Source organism: Rhineura floridana, chromosome 6 (assembly GCF_030035675.1).
Source record: "Rhineura floridana isolate rRhiFlo1 chromosome 6, rRhiFlo1.hap2, whole genome shotgun sequence".
Classification (NCBI taxonomy): Eukaryota; Metazoa; Chordata; class Lepidosauria; order Squamata; family Rhineuridae; genus Rhineura; species Rhineura floridana.
The window spans coordinates 48,388,453-48,405,053 of record NC_084485.1 but is presented as its reverse complement, the minus strand read 5'-3'; the positions used below and the strand labels follow the sequence as shown (position 1 = coordinate 48,405,053).

The 16,601-nt window shown below is 44.9% G+C and overlaps 1 protein-coding gene across 7 annotated transcripts in view; it reads left to right on the top strand.

Annotated features, from left to right (window-relative positions):
* CHD6 (chromodomain helicase DNA binding protein 6) overlaps nucleotides 1–16,601 on the top strand; it is a 181,722-nt gene that overhangs the window by 101,070 nt on the left and 64,051 nt on the right. For all 7 annotated transcript variants that reach the window (XM_061631714.1, XM_061631710.1, XM_061631709.1 and 4 more), the window contains 6 exons: nucleotides 805–891; nucleotides 7,382–7,516; nucleotides 9,948–10,069; nucleotides 10,572–10,815; nucleotides 11,714–11,890; nucleotides 12,299–12,442. In XM_061631714.1, coding sequence (XP_061487698.1) covers nucleotides 805–891; nucleotides 7,382–7,516; nucleotides 9,948–10,069; nucleotides 10,572–10,815; nucleotides 11,714–11,890; nucleotides 12,299–12,442 — 909 coding nt within the window. The remainder of the gene's footprint in view (nucleotides 1–804; nucleotides 892–7,381; nucleotides 7,517–9,947; nucleotides 10,070–10,571; nucleotides 10,816–11,713; nucleotides 11,891–12,298; nucleotides 12,443–16,601) is intronic.

Genomic DNA, 16,601 nt, shown 5'->3' with positions numbered 1-16,601 from the left:
ACACTCTGTATATGGAGAGTTTGCATTTCAAGCTCCCTTGCATTTCAAGTTGAAAACTTAGCAGTGTTGTATGATCTCTATTTCCCATCTGGACCTCAGCATGCCCCCAGACCACAAGAAACACTTCTCTGCTTTCAAATGTATGCACCTTCACTGTTCTAGAGATATGAAAGGCCGAGGGGAAAAACATAGGGATTGGGTTTCCATTTTTACCAGTTCCTTGGGAATGGGATTGAAGAAAAGCCATAGTTTGCTATTTTTTTGCTGTCCTTCAGATCTTTTTCCAAGACTCAGGCAAAGGGCTCGTTTTAATTCCCTCTTCCCCAGTGTGAATGGTAAAAGAAGCTATGGCAGAATTCTCCTGTGTCTCTCAGCGGTGCACTTCCATTTGCCTATATCTTGGCTCATGAATTAGAGTCATCAGATGATGGACATAAGGTGAGACTTCTGCTAAAGCCTCTACTGTTTCTACCAGAAACGCCGGGGGAGAGCTTGCTGAAGAATCATTTGCTTGTGTAGGAATGAGTCATTAGACAGAACCAATTTTTGAAGACCTTTAGTCTGTTCTCAGTACAAAATATAATACCTGTATTAAAAAAATAAAATTGTCACCCAGAGGACTAATGCTTTCCTACTGGCTAATGCAGAAGGGTAAACCCTTACCTATACCAGCCTACGTGGCTTTCTTATACCATGTTAATTCAACAGTTCCTGGATGAATGGTTTTAGAAGCTGTTGTTTTTGTCTAGCCCAGTTTTAGTCTGTCTTGATGTATTGCTCATGTTTTATTTCCTGTTCTGCCAGCCTGATGAAGATCTGTTCAACCCAGACTACGTGGAAGTTGATCGAATCTTGGAGGTGGCTCACACGAAAGACTCCGATACTGGGGAGGTAGATGTTGTTCTTAGCATGGTTGCTCTTTGCAGTTGACAGCTCCCCAGTCTCTCCTTTTACTTGCTTGACCATAGAGTGGAAAGTGAAGAGAAAGTGCAGTAATGGCTTTTCCACCATCTATCTGTTATTTGCCTAAAGTGTTACAGTATGGTAATTTTAGCTGCCCATGCAGTTTGTTCTGCTGACTCAGCAAGCCCAGTGCCAAAATGCAAAGGTTGCCTGAGACTCTTCCTTGAGTCTCTGCACATCACACTTAATCTTTCTCCTGTTAAAGATGAAGAACTGGGTTCTTTGCAGTTTGTTCTTGATATATGTATGCATACTAGAAGTGAGTCTTCAAGACCTGTAGGTAGATAGATGAAGTATGGGATGGGCAGAAAAGATGCTTGAGAGCATTGCCTGCTGTGCCTGGCCTGTTACGTCATCAAGGCTCACCAAATTTCTAAGCTCTGGAATTCCTTCCTCACCTCATATGCTGAAGATGCATGCCTTTACCCTGGTCTTTGACATGTGAGAGTGATACATTTTTAGAACCCAACCTAATCTTGTGATTGTAAATTATTTTCACTGATTTTAATATTGTATTTTTACATTGTTTTAACCTGCCCTGAGATCTTATGGTGAAACTGCTGCTGCTGCTGCTACTACTACTACTACTACTACCAACAACAACAACGATTGTTGTTGTTATTATTTAATTCCTTTGCAAATACAGTAGGGCCCCGCTATACGGTGCTTCGCTTTACGGCACTTCACTAATGCGGCGGTCTCAGTTAGACGCAATTAGACTAAAGCCCCACTCATACGGCGCTTGTTCTGCTTTTATGGCAGTTTTCGGGTGTTGCGCGCCATTCTATTAAATAAGTTCCGCTTTTCAGCGGTTTTTGCTTTTCAGCGGGGGTCCGGAATGTAACCAACTGTATGAGTGGGGCCCTACTGTCTTATGCATTCTCTCCCCTTTCCCCTAGCCACCAATACATATAAATGAAGGAAGATTCCATAAAGGTGCATTTACTTCGAGTTGATATGGATCTATCATGGAAGATCTGTAATGTGTTTGTGACCCTGGGTTGGAGCTGATGTTGGGGGAATCCAAGCAGAAGTTCAGTACAATCTGTTGTATGACTCTGCTAATATGTGAGAAGGGATGTAACGCAGTAGTAGAGCACATGCTGGACCAGCTCCAGGTTTGAGGGGCCCCTGGATAAAGTCTCCTCTAGTGGCCCCCTTCTCTGTCAGTGGGCCCTGGTAGGTTTACTTAGCTCCAGTGACAGCTCTCTCGCAATGTCCCAGAGCAACACTAGGTTGGGCATATTGTGGGAAATCAACAGGGTGGCCAGATCCAGGTGGCTGCTGCTGATCAGAATGCCAGGCCGGGGGGGGGGGAAGGGCGACCCAGGGCAGGCACCAGGAGTTGTTCCTTCCCCGAGCTTGGAAGATTACTTTTAAAAAGTAATAAATTGTAATTACTGTTACATGGCCCCAAAAAGTAATAAATTACCGTTACAATTGCTCTGAAAGTAACTGATTACTTTTTCAAAAGTTATCGCTACAATTACACTTCAGTTGCCTTTTTTAAAAAAATGGAGTGCCTACCAGGTGCTGGCCATGGCTGCTGCACATTTAAGTAGCCTTTAACAACATTAAACACACACATACACACACAGGGTAGTAGAATAATTTTTTTTATCCATAAGATTAACAGAATGGCATAACAGAATCTCACATTCACCCCCAGCAATGATTATACCCCAACACACATATAATTCACTTGACATCACATTTTACACTTGAAATGCTTTGACAATACATTTCTGTTATGTCTCAAAAGAACAAGGTGCTCAAAGAGCATGTCAGACAAGGAATGCCTTTTTACAGTCATCACATTGCCACTGGTACTGAACAGGCATTCTGCTGGAGCGCTTGAAGACATGCCTGTGTTGTGCTGCAAAAAACACCGCAGCACACGTGGAAAGCCATGGAGTGATGACACTTCCCTGCTGGGAGACCTCAGGTACCTCACCAGTTCCTCCTCAGCAGTGTCCATGGTTGACTTCTTGCCCTGGGGCTGAATGTTAAAGAAGTCATCTTCTAAATCATCTCTTTCCTGGTCTTTGTCTGAAGAGTGATCACAGTCCTCATTAAGTGCACCCATCTTTATTTCAGCTTTCAACAAGGTTCCCATTTTGTATCTAAGAAAGAGAGAGGATATTTTAACACATATATGTTAGGAAACCACAATCTGCTCTTGATTTCCTGATGCTTGTCATGACCCCTGATTCATAGTCCAACTGTCAGCCTGAGCCTGTGGATGATGACATGGAAGGTAGGAAGGTGACCAAGTCACCACACTCATGGAGCAGCATAGCAGGCCCTTAAGGATTACCTGCAGCATCCAAGGTTATGATGAGGAACCACAGGAAGAAAAGGCCCAGCCAGGCCTACCACCTTAAGCCCTCTGATGCCTCCCTTGAGACAACATTTCTTTTGGAGTAATCCACCCAAAGCACTTCCCTGAAGTTCTTACTTGTTGGTATGGGTGGTTGCATGGCATGATTCCAGCCACTCTAGTTTGAAGGGAGGGTGTAGGCAGGCTGCCAGAAGAAGCCTCTTGTCCTCGCAGATAGCTGCAAACTGCTTTCTTAGGGCTTCGGGCACACCTCTCAACAGCTGAAAACAGTATGTGTACCTCACAGGTTTGTTTTCCAGCCCTTCTAACTTGCAGTCCAGATTGTAGAGCGTTGGTAGCAAATACCTCACGAACATGCCATTCTCCCGTTGCAGGATGTCTAGGGACTGGGCTATGGTCCCATGATCTCTGTATATTCCTGCACCACCACAGTCTCAGCAGCTGTAATCCTGAATAAGGAGCACTGGTCCATTATGGCGTTCATTTTTAGTGGCACAGTTGACAGGAGCTCATGTAGTTGCTTCAACGCATCAAAGGTAGAATTCTGCCTGGTCTTGTTCGGTACCTTCAGATACACACCACATTGCACATGGATGTACTCAGCAATTTCTGCTGACTGATTCTGCTTGGACTACAACTTGCTGCACTTTTCCATCAAGGAACAAAAGTTTTCTTGAAAGAAATAAGGGGACTTTTGGAGAAGTCAGAAAGCATGGTCTCTGTGTCTTGTGTTGCCACCAGGTTGAGGGGTGTGGCCAGCACATATCTGGTGCAGTGGTAAAACAAAATCTTCTCCTGAGTCTGCGGCTTCTTCCTCTGCCTCAGGTCCTGTGTCCAGGATCTCACAGATGGGCAGAAACTTCACCTCATCCTGGTTATTACCGTCATTTGCACTGGTGTCTGCAGCTTCTGCTGGTTCTTTGGCCATGAAAACTTTGAATGCTTTCACAAAGTTGGAGCCATTGTCTGTAGTAGTACACATAACTTTGTTGTGAATCCTGTACTGCACATGCACATCATGCAGTGCTTTTGCAAGGACATCATATGTGTGGTGCCCCTTCAGACACTTGCAAGCCAAGGCCCCCACCTCACATTTCAGGGTAGCTGGGTTGATCCCGTGGGCTGTTACCCCAAAGTAACTCTTCTTGCCATTGGTCCAAACATTGGCAGTGGTTGCTGTATATGCCACAACACCCATTCGGTTTGCAAGAGTTTCTCTCATGTAGCGTGCTCTCTTCTCAATTCAGAGTCTTGGCGAGATCTTTTGGGATTCCAGTGCAAACCGGAGTAACGAATAATGGTTTGTCCATGTTTTGAAGTGGCAATGTCTCCTCTACGATGAAATCAATGATTTTCCTTTTGAGATTGCTCTGGGTGACAGCCTCTCTGCCGGATCCCCACCTATCAAGGGTTGTCTGCTGCTGCTTCAGCATTTTGGAAGGAGGGGCATCATGCATTGGTTCAGAATGGCTACGTCTCCTTGCCTTTATTGCATCTTCATTGCTCTCAGCTTTTCAGGTTGTACCCCCTGAGGAGGAGGAAGATGAACAAAGCATGAATCCTAGAAAAAATGGAAGAGACACTTCACAATTTAAACATAAATAGACAATGGACAATCTTTGAGGACCAGCATGACAATGGCTCACCTCACATTGGATGAGGAGGAAATAGCTGATATCAGAGTTTTGATCCCCGGAAGGCAGTAATTGCATCGTACAACGACATTTCTCCCACTCTAGGTCACAAATGTACAAGCTCATGGTACTTGCTGTTCTGCAGATGTGGCTGTTGGCAACTGGCACTGCTTCATGTTGTCCTCCTCTTCATGTACAGAGCCTCCCTTGTGAACTTCACTTCCTAGTTTCTCCACCTCAGGATCAACAAGCTGTGACTCAAGTGGCTGCACCACCTGGCTGTTGCTCTCAGCAGCAACAACTGCAACAGGCTTGTCTGTTGTTATTATTATTATTATCTTTATTTTTACCCTGCCCTTTTTCCAAAGCTGGAACTCAGGGCGGCTTACAAATAAAAAACAATACATATAATAAAAACATACAAAAACTGGCATTTAAAATTGAACTAAACTACATACGACATTAAAACATCTTAAAATGGTCTGTAATAAATAAGAAAGCTTTGTTTAGATAATGCTGCTATATGGGTGAACTTCAACTGTGATGCCATGTGAAGTGTCCCCCCCATCTCTTCCCCATCCTGCAAGATCCCCCTAGTCAGAGTGGAAGTAAGCAGGCCAATAGCACAATTAACTCACTGAACAACCCTGCCTGGGCCAGTCGCTCAGCCTAACCTACTAGCTCACAGGGTTGTTGTGAGAATAAAATGAAGGCGGGAGAGCCATGTACAATGAACTGAGGTAAAATTTGAAGATGATTATGATGATAAATATGCAGCATTTCAAATTAATTCTGTATAAGAAGCATTCCATGCCAAGCTTGGAACACCAAGGAGTTATATACCATAAACACCATAAAATGTAGCCCAAAATACTTTTGACAAAATGCCATTTATCCTTTTTATAAAATTAGTAATAAGCTGAATGATGTATGTAAAGCATTTTTTTCCTCTTTCCTTTTCCTTTTTCTTTTTTATTATTTTAGTACTAGTTTCTTTTCCTTAATAAAGATTATTTTTAAAATATTATTAATAACAATGATAATTAATTCTGCACAAGCCTCTATGCACTATTACAAAATTGCCTATCGTGAGGCTGGGGGCATGGATGGCTTGAAATGGGTTTGCTTTGGAACTTTGGAACTATATGGAACAAACTTCCATTGAGAGCAACTAGGGCATGTGTGGGGCTTGCCTGCCCAAGCAAACATTATTAGGATGTGGGGGGCAGGCTGGCTAGCTAGCTAGCCGTGGTGGTCTCTCCGCTGGTAAGGGGGGGAAGGGAGGCAGAGGACACCACTCAGAGCTTGGCGCACCAAACCAAATGCAACCCCCTCACTCTCTCAGCCAGCAAGCGTCGTCTCTCTCACTGCAAACCCAGTATTAAAATGCACGCTCTCTCTTAGCCAGCAAACATTGCCTCTGTCATGATTCAACCACCTTCCGGACCCTGCCCTATCACCAACAAAGGCACATGTGCCCAAGCAAACATTTTCCCCGGGGGTGCAAAGTAGCTAGGGAGGGGGGTGGAGTCTGCTTCATGCACTAAGTGCAAAGAAAGTATTAACGCACACACACACCATCATCTCTCACTTCCACAGTTCTTTATCTCCATTCCTCTGCTGCCTCCTTCTCCTTCTTCATCCACATCCTTGCCCTCTGGCTGCTTTCTCCCTCTGTTTCATTCTCTTCCACCACCGCCCATTTTTGAAACAATTTAAATTTTTCTCTCCACCACCGTCTTGCTCTCCACCTCCTCCCTCGTCGCCTCCTAAACACCCACAGAACACAAGGGAAGAGTGACTCTGCGCAGAAGCCCAGTATGAGGCACATGACTTTCATCCACGAATCAGAGAAGCAGAATGTTTCCTCTGCCCCCCCCCCAAGTAATGCCCAAAAGTAATGCTGGAAACATTACAGTTACAGCTCAAAAGTTATGAAATTACTCCTCATTCTGTTACAAGTATGCTGAGTATGCATGCTTGTTTGAGATAAGAAGCAACTTGGTGGATTACACCAAAATCCACCTAGTTCTGCATTCTTTCTGAGAATTCCAACAACCAGTAGGTAATTAACAAGATAGCAGGCCATGATCTTCTGCTGACCCCAACCTAACGTATATATGTGCTTTTATACAAAGCTCCTAATCTGCCTTAGAAATATTTTTATGATAGCTGCTGTGCAGTTGCATCAGTCAGCATTACATTCCTGAGCTCAGTTCTCACTAGTCTTGATGAAAACCTTCCCCTGTCCTCAATTCGCTTTCATTTAGGGATCTGTGCAACAGGTTTTTGTATGCTTCAGCTGTTTCAGCCTCTTGCCTAGGTTTACCCTGTTTCTTGGTTTGTGTACAGAGCAGAGTTCCCCAAGGAGTTCTGTTACTCATGCTTTGTCACTTCTTTCCTGAGCCCTTGCTGCATCTCCTTTGTTTTTCATGGATTGCAGGAGGTGACTCACTATCTGGTGAAGTGGTGCTCATTGCCTTATGAGGAAAGCACTTGGGAGCTGGAGGAAGATGTTGACCCTGGAAAGATCAAAGAGTTTGAGTCTCTGCAAATCCAACCAGAAATCAAATCCTTGGTAAGAGTAAGTGGAGCGTCAGTTTGTGAGTTAATTGATCACTCATTCAGGAACATGTTGGTAGTGCTCAACAGTTTATCTGTTGATCCATCTCACAATTTCAAGGCTGTTTTAGTGTTGGGTTCTTCCCAATATTGGCAGTCTCTCTTACACAGTTATTCCTACTCTTGTCTTTCCTTGCTATAGTTGCTGAGGCCATTTGACTCTTAAGTTATAATCTTCCTCTTGTTACTGAGCTTTCATCAGTAGGCCTCACAGAACACCTGCTGATCTAGCCTTTGCTGTTCATCTAGTGTTGTTATTGGCTGCTTATCATTGCTTTGTGGTTTGATAGTGATTGTTCATAACTTTTGTGCTGGGAGTTTCCAGTTGAGTGGTGCAGGAATGTTTTGTAGGTGTCATGTTCAGTACAAACGTTTGTAACTATTGGCTCATTGACATGAGCAGAGCTCCCCCCCCCCCAATAAAAAGAGAGGGTTGCACCAAAAGCCAGGAAGAATATAGGAGGTAAAGCCAATAAGATGTAATAAGAAGGGTGACTACAAGTTGTTATGGTTATATATTAGTGGACGTGTGTCTGTGAGTCCCAGTTGCTGGGGAACATGATTAGTGTTTCTACTTGTTTTATTTTTAATTGTGCCATTTTGCTGCTTTGTTGTTCGCTACCTCGGCTCCTATGGGAGGAAGGGCAGGATAGAAATTTAATAAAGAAACAAATAATATATTGTGTTGGGCTAAATGGGCAAATAGTCTGACCCTGGTATGGCAAAGTTGTATTGTTTCCAATAAATAATTCCTAGTGTGTTTTACTCATCTTCATCAGAAGATTCATCCGTTAGTTGGGCTGCAATCTAATACATGCTTATCTTGGAGTAAATCTCATTGAGCTTACTTCTGAGCAGCTATGCATAGGGTTATGCTGAAAGATACATTGCACGCCTCCTTTCTGTGAAGACCTGGATAGAGGTCAAACGATGTCTTATAATATTGCTCATCATGAGCAGAGCTGCACCTACTCAGTGGCCTTTTAAAGAATGCCCAACCCTTTGATGTCTCATGCTACATAGCCTGGCTTATGGGCCAGCCTCCTTTTAACTTTTTCCTGCCCCTTGAAATAGTTGGTATAGGAACAGTTGCACATCATGTGATTAATAAAAATAAAATAAATATTATTTTCCTTAAGGGAATCCATAACTCTGGATGGTGTGGGATGCATTTGTGTAAGAGGGCTAAAAATATATTCTTCCATAGGGTGACTTAGGTGGATTGGGTTTTGTGTCACATCTTTCAACTGTGTTACATAACTACTGATTATCATGTTTTAGGTCAGTAAGGAACTTTGCCCCAAGCCTTGTTTGCTTGCTGTTTTCTTAACTTTTTCTGTAAGATTGTGACTTGAGTCTTCCAGAACTATCTGTTCTGTAGGCATCCTGTTCATTTCTGCTCTGTGGCACACTGGGATCTGAATGATGTGAGTGCCCTAGCTTATATTTGTGCCCTGTACTACTATGGGAAAAAATGTAGGAGCAAGTTGTGCATCATACTTTATTAGGTTCCCAGAGTGTATTCTGGCCAAAGAGACAAAAAGGTAATAAGGCTCCCTTCAACATCCTTCTTGGGACTTTTGTGTCTTTATCTTGGTCTCTTGTTTGTGGAGTAAAAGGACTTGTTCTGTTCATTGGAACTGCTGTGCTGGCATCCTTTTCCTTGTCTCAGTGGATGACTATTACTACTAATGCATTTTCAGTGTTCAAAGCATTTTACACATGATGTTTCATTACTTCCCCGCTGTAGTCCTAGAGCAGTGCCAGGAATAATGTCCCTTCTGGTATCATTGTCAAGACCTCTAGCACATTGCTGTGGTGTCCTGCCTTTCCACTTCCTATTTCCTCTGTTGTCATTCTTGCTGTGAGTGATGGGCTGCCCCAGGGGAGCTGTAGTGCCACTGTAATGGGTTAGGGGTCTTGTTCCCTGCATAATTGATCAATCTGTAAGAATTTGATATGCAGAGAATCGTAGGAACATGTGAAGCTGCTTTATACCAAGTCATACCATTGGTCCATCTAGCTCAGTATTGTTGACACTGACTGGCGGTGGCTCTCAAGGGTTGCAGACAAGAGTCTAGGACTAGAACAGAGATACCAAGAATTGCACCCTGGGACCTTTTACATGGAAAGCATCTGCTTCCATGCCCTTCCCCAGCCATCCCCAGTTGAGTTTCATTATGGCTTTTTTTCCTTTTCAGTCCTTGGAATCTGTGACTACAAGGCAGTTATGCTATAGCCATACCACACATATAAATAAAATACATTTTGCTATAGGCACCATAGTGAGGAACTAGTTTGTGGTGAATCAGTTTTGAAAATACCTTGACCAAGAGAAGACTAGTCTTTACACCAGTCACTGTACTCATTTTTGTTCTCCTGTCCAGGAGCGTCCTGCCTCCGAGTTCTGGCAAAAGCTGGAGAAGTCTCGGGACTATAAGAACAACAACCAACTGCGGGAGTACCAGCTGGAGGGAATGAATTGGCTGCTGTTTAACTGGTACAACAGGTGAGTTGCACATGACCCAGGGGTATCCTCAGTGGATGTCATTAGTAACGCGGAGAGATACTCTTGGGGCACTGTATACATATTTCAGAGGCTACAATCATTCAGCTGGGTTTTTGGGATGTATGCTTGTTTGTTTATGGTATTATTGGCTTGACTTCCAAGTCATGTGCAAGATAGCTGGTGCAAATGTGCCTTTAACCTATGCTAGTAATGTGGGTGTAGGAGAAATGTGTAACTGTTGGAAACATGCATCATGGGAAGCTCACCCAACAACTGTGTGCACATGCTGCTGCTGTAAATGCCTATGGCTGTTTACCATTAGTACTTGTTGAGCTGTGGGATGTAGAAATGAAGCATGTTGGTGGGAAAGAGCTAGATGGGTCAAAAGACTGGTCAGGGTAACACATTGTGCCGGTTTCAAAGCCAGGAACAGGCTGCCAGAAGCCTTACTCAAACATGTGCTTCCCAGGGATTGCAATGCCTGCTTGTGGTATTTCCGTAGGAAGAACTGCATTCTGGCTGATGAAATGGGTTTGGGGAAGACAATCCAGTCCATTACGTTCCTCTCCGAGATATACCTGATGGGTCTTCGGGGTCCATTCCTCATCATTGCCCCACTCTCTACCATCACAAACTGGGAGAGAGAGTTCCGCACATGGACAGAGATGAATGCCATTGTGTACCATGGTAGCCAGATAAGCCGCCAGATGATCCAGCAGTATGAGATGATGTACCGGGATGTACAGGTTTGTGATACTCTCAGGTCTCAAGCATCACTAGGATCTTTCCTGCTGCTTTTTGTTTTGTTTGTGACCTGCAGGGTTCCCAACAATGCTCTAGAGTGGGGTGGGGAGGTTTTATTACTTTTTGGGAGTCTAAACCAAGGGGTGATGTGAAAGAACATAAGAAGAGCCTGCTTGATCTGGCCCAAAGGCCCATCTAGTCCAGTATTCTATTCTCAGAGTGGCCAACCAGATGCCTATGGGAAACTTGCAAATAGCCTGAGTGAATTAGTGTACTCCCACTGGTGATTCTCAGCAGCTGGAATTCAGAGATATACTTCCTCTGACAGTGGAAGTAGAATGTGCGGCCAATCTGCATGTAAACTAGAGAAGTTGGGGGTAGTACGAGTGCTACAGCTGGCCCAGTAATGATCCATATTTGGGAGATCCTGAAAGTTGCTCCTCCCCCATTATCAGAACTGAACAAACTGTATTACTGTAGCCCCTGAAGGTGGAAAGCAGAGAGTGGAGCCCTTTTGCCTGGAAACCTGGGGGAGAAATTAACTGCTTGTCCTTTGGTTATTGCTGTGGGATCAAGGTGCATTTAATAGTGCACCTTCTGCAGTTATGCGTATGCTCAGTATGTTCTATATGGACAATGGCGTTTTGCTAGGTGTGGGCAACTGCTGACTATCTGAAGCCAGTAGGACTATCTGAAGCGAGTAGGTGATGGCTTGTTAGTAGTACTGTGATGTAGTGTCGTGGCATCTGCTTTAAGTGAAGTTTGCAAATCCTCTTGTGTTGGGTTTGAGAGTAGTGCTTTCAGCCTTTAGGTGCCTTGGCCAAGAGCGTCAAAGGGACCACTCCCAACTGAGCAGTCCTAGCTGTTGGTAAACTCTCATCTCTTGTTTGATATCCTTAGGGCAACCCTCTTCCAGGGCTCTTCAAATTCCATGTGGTCATCACCACCTTTGAGATGATCCTGGCTGACTGCCCAGAGCTGAAGAAGATCCAGTGGCGCTGTGTGGTAATTGATGAGGCCCATCGGCTCAAGAACAGGAACTGCAAATTACTGGAAGGACTGAAGCTCATGTCTCTGGTGAGGATTTCTAATTGTATTGCTCTTCTGAGCATGGTGGGAATCTGACCCTGCGGGTGGCAACAGAGTATATGAAGATGCTGATTAGTGTGAAATGCTCACTTGTTTCTATTTCTGTGGCCCATATTCTAGACCCTCCTCTGAAGTAGTGCAGTACATGTCCTGAGGCTTTCCCTAAAGAATTGTATTTCATCGTTATATGGCTCTCAAAGTGCCAAAGGGAAGTTTCTCTTGTAGCTGCCTGCTAGCTGTGTACTACGTCTCTCACATGCATACCATAGTTTGGCTCAGCAAAGTAGGTTTTCTGTATCCCTCAAATGGCAATGGCTTAATGCAGGAATTAGTGTCCAGTCCCTCCTGTTGCCCCTGCAAATGTCCTGTCCTAATCTCTCCCTGCATGGTGAATAGGAACACAAAGTGCTGCTGACTGGAACACCCCTGCAGAACTCAGTGGAGGAGCTCTTCAGCCTGCTGAACTTCTTGGAGCCACAGCAATTCCCATCTGAGACAGCCTTCCTGGATGAGTTTGGGGACCTCAAGACAGAAGAGCAGGTAAATAGGAAGGATTGCCAGGATTGACTCTTAGCTGATGTGCCGAGCAGGGGCTTTCATAGAAAGTGCTTAGGCAGGTGGAGTTGATAGCCACTTAGAGATGAGGCTGAATGTCTTCTTGCGTGCAGTAAGCATTCTGTGAGCAAGCAAAACTATATGAAAATAAATTAACGTGGTGAAGCATAGAGTGGCCTAACTTATATTTTCATTCTCTTCTTGGGCAAAGCAGATCCTGCTTTTGTATCCTGACTTGTTTTTTCTTGAAGAGAGAACGCACTCTATAAAAGTACACCTACATACATACATAAACATACATATAATAACCCCTTTGGCATCTCCTCACATTCTCCACGAGCTAGAGGGAGCCCCAGCTGACGAAGCGTCAAGGCCCCAGCTGACAAAGCGTCAAGGCAAGTTAAGCAGCAGAGCGAAAAGAGGGTAAGTAGCTCCCATTTATTCCATTATTTAATTGAAGTAAAACAGCTCAGAGCAATAAGTAATAAGGGCAGCCCAAGGTCACCCTGAGCTAGGAGCCAAATTCTGAAAGAACCTATATCTTAGGAGACATATCCTAGGGGTAGGAAGCCTATAGAAAGCTAGTTTTCAACACCACCCTAGCAGGAAAGCTTCAGGGGACACTGTAAACAAGGCTAAATTCCAGTCGGAGAGAAGGGGAAAAAGGAAACTCCACCGATACATACAGGGAGAGAGTCAGCTCAGTCCTTGCTAAAAAGGGCAGCTTTAGCCTTCCTGAAACACAACCACAAGCTCTGTTTCCCTAGGTTAAAGAAAGGTCAGGCTGTTCTAGGTGGGAAAACAACAAACAAAAAAGACTTGCCTGGAAGTCGCAGCCCCTTGCTTAGATTAAAAGCAGCCAAAAGATTAAACAGCCCCACCCCTCGCTCAGGAAGGAAGCCTGCCTTCCTGCCTTCAAAGGAAGGAAGCCTGAGATAATCCTAAAGAGTTAAGCCCCAGCTGATAGTTGAGCCATCAGCCTCAAGTAACACATCATTGGCTGGCAGCAGTAGCTGGGAGGAACCAGCCACACGTTTAAAATCAGAGCACCCTAGCGAGGGAGCCCCAGCTGACAAAGCGTCAAGGCGAGTTAAGCAGCAGAGCGAGTTCGGCAGCAGGGCGAGGAGGCCAGGGCCCCCCACTCTGCCCGTCTGTTCCCTAACCTCAACTAAACCACAGTCTCCAAACCATTGACGTAATAAACCTTAAACAAAACTATGCAGGTAAGAAGCCAGCAGGGGTGTGGGGGCTTTCCAGTGTTTTGCACCGCCTGCAGCATGTACGACTATCTGCCTGTTGGACAGAAGTCGTGGGTGTGCTCTCGGTGCAATGAGCTCCTGGCTCTCCGGGAACGACTTCATTTCCTTGAGGCCAAGGTAGCGGACCTGGAAAAACGGAGAGAGGCAGAGAAGTTTGTGGAGGAGGCCTTCAGGGACGTTATAGCTGTGTCCCACTCCAACGATGATAGCTCTCCTGCTATCATGGAGAACGATGGTCTCGGGGAAGGAGAGCATCCAGCTGAGGAACAGGGAAATGATCCCTTAGAAGGGACCCATTCCTTGGGGGATGAACAGCTATCCTCTCGTGCCAAGGATATATCTCCAGGGGGTGGAGGGATCCTTGTAGTGGGTGATTCGATCATTACGAACATAGACAGTGGGGTGTGTGATGGGCGTGTAGACCGCAAGGTGTTTTGCCTGCCTGGTGCGAAGGTTGCGGATATCGCCCGTCGTTTAGATAGTTTGGTAGACAGTGCTGGGAAGGAGTCAGTGGTCGTGGTGCACGTTGGCACCAACGACATGGGGAAATGCAGCCGTGAGGTCCTGGAAGCAAAATTTAGGTTGCTAGGTAGGATGCTGAAAGCCAGGACCTCCAAGGTGGCTTTCTCTGAAATGCTACCGGTTCCACGCGCAGGACCAGCCAGACAGGCCCAGCTTCGCAGTCTCAATGTGTGGATGAGACGATGGTGTCGGGTGGAAGGGTTTGGATTTGTTAGGCACTGGGGAACGTTTTGGGACAAGCCGGGCGTGTACAAAAGGGACGGGCTCCACTTGAACCAGAATGGAACCAGACTGCTGGCAGTTAAAATTATAAAGGTAGCAGAGCAGCTTTTAAACTGACTGAGGGGGGAAACCCGACAGGAGCTGAGGAAGGTCTGGTTTGGAATAAACCTCCCCCCTGGGATAAAAACCAAAGAAATGATGAAATTTTAAAAGGGGTAGGCCTAGAAGTAGGCATTGTGAGAGCAGGGGCACAGGATATAAATTCAGAAGAGCAAAATTACCACAGGCCAAACCACAAGTGCCAAAGACACTTGAAGAGAGACACTGCTTACAAGTGCCTGTACGCTAATGCTAGGAGCCTGCGAACCAAGATGGGAGAACTGGAGTGCTTGGTCTTAGAGAAGAACATTGATATAGTGAGCATAACGGAGACCTGGTGGAATGGAGAAAACCAGTGGGATACGGTTATCCCTGGATATAAACTATATCGGAAGGACAGGGAAGGACGTATTGGTGGCGGAGTCGCTCTATACGTGAAAGAAGGCATTGAATCCAGCAAGCTGGAAACCCCCAAAGAGGCGGAATCCTCCACAGAATCGTTGTGGGTGGTGATACCATGCCCCAGGAGGGAATTAATACTGGGAACGATCTATCGTCCCCCTGATCAAAATGCTCAGGGAGACCTTGGGATGAGATATGAAATTGAGGAAGCATCCAAACTAGGAAATGTGGTAGTAATGGGTGACTTCAACTACCCAGACATAGACTGGCCGCATATGTGTTCCAGTCATGACAAAGAAGCAAAGTTTCTAGATATTCTAAATGACTATTCCCTAGACCAGTTGGTCATGGAACCAACCAGAGGGACGGCAACCCTGGACTTAATCCTTAGTGGGGACCGGGACCTGGTGCGAGATGTAAGTGTTGTTGAACCGATTGGGAGCAGTGACCACAGTGCTATTAAATTAAACATACATGTAACTGGCCAATTGCCAAGAAAATCCAACACGGTCACATTTGACTTCAAAAGAGGAAACTTCACAAAAATGAGGGGATTGGTAAAAAGAAAGCTGAAAAACAAAGTCCAGAGGGTCACATCACTCGAAAATGCTTGGAAGTTGTTTAAAAACACTATATTAGAAGCTGAACTGGAGTGCATACCGCAGATCAGAAAAGGTACTGCCAGGGCCAAGAAGATGCCAGCATGGTTAACGAGCAAAGTCAAGGAAGCTCTTAGAGGCAAAAAGTCTTCCTTCAGAAAATGGAAGTCTTGTCCGAATGAAGAAAATAAAAAGGAACACAAACTCTGGCAAAAGAAATGCAAGAAGACAATAAGGGATGCTAAAAAAGAATTTGAGGAGCACATTGCTAAGAACATAAAAACCAACCACAAAAAATTCTATAAATACATTCAAAGCAGGAGACCATCTAGGGAGGCGATTGGACCCTTGGATGATAAGGGAGTCAAAGGTGTCCTAAAGAACGATAAGGAGATTGCAGAGAAGCTAAATGAATTCTTTGCATCTGTCTTCACAGTGGAAGATATAGGGCAGATCCCTGAACCTGAGCTAACATTTGCAGGAAGGGATTCTGAAGAACTGAGACCAATAGTGGTAACGAGAGAGGAAGTTCTAGGCTTAATGGACAATATAAAAACTGACAAATCACCGGGCCCAGATGGCATCCACCCGAGAGTTCTCAAAGAACTCAAATGTGAAATTGCTGATCTGCTAACTAAAATATGTAACTTGTCCCTTGGGTCCTCCTCCATGCCTGAGGACTGGAAAGTGGCAAATGTAACGCCAATCTTCAAAAAGGGATCCAGAGGGGATCCCGGAAATTACAGGCCAGTTAGCTTAACTTCTGTCCCTGGAAAACTGGTAGAAAGTATTATTAAAACTAGATTAACTAAGCACATAGAAGAACAAGTCTTGCTGAAGCAGAGCCAGCATGGCTTCTGCAAGGGAAAGTCCTGTCTCAGTAACCTTTTAGAATTCTTTGAGAGTGTCAAGAAGCATATAGATAGAGGTGATCCAGTGGACATAGTGTACTTAGACTTTCAAAAAGCGTTTGACAAGGTACCTCACCAAAGACTTCTGAGGAAGCTTACCAGTCATGGAATAAGAGGAGAGGTCTGTGAC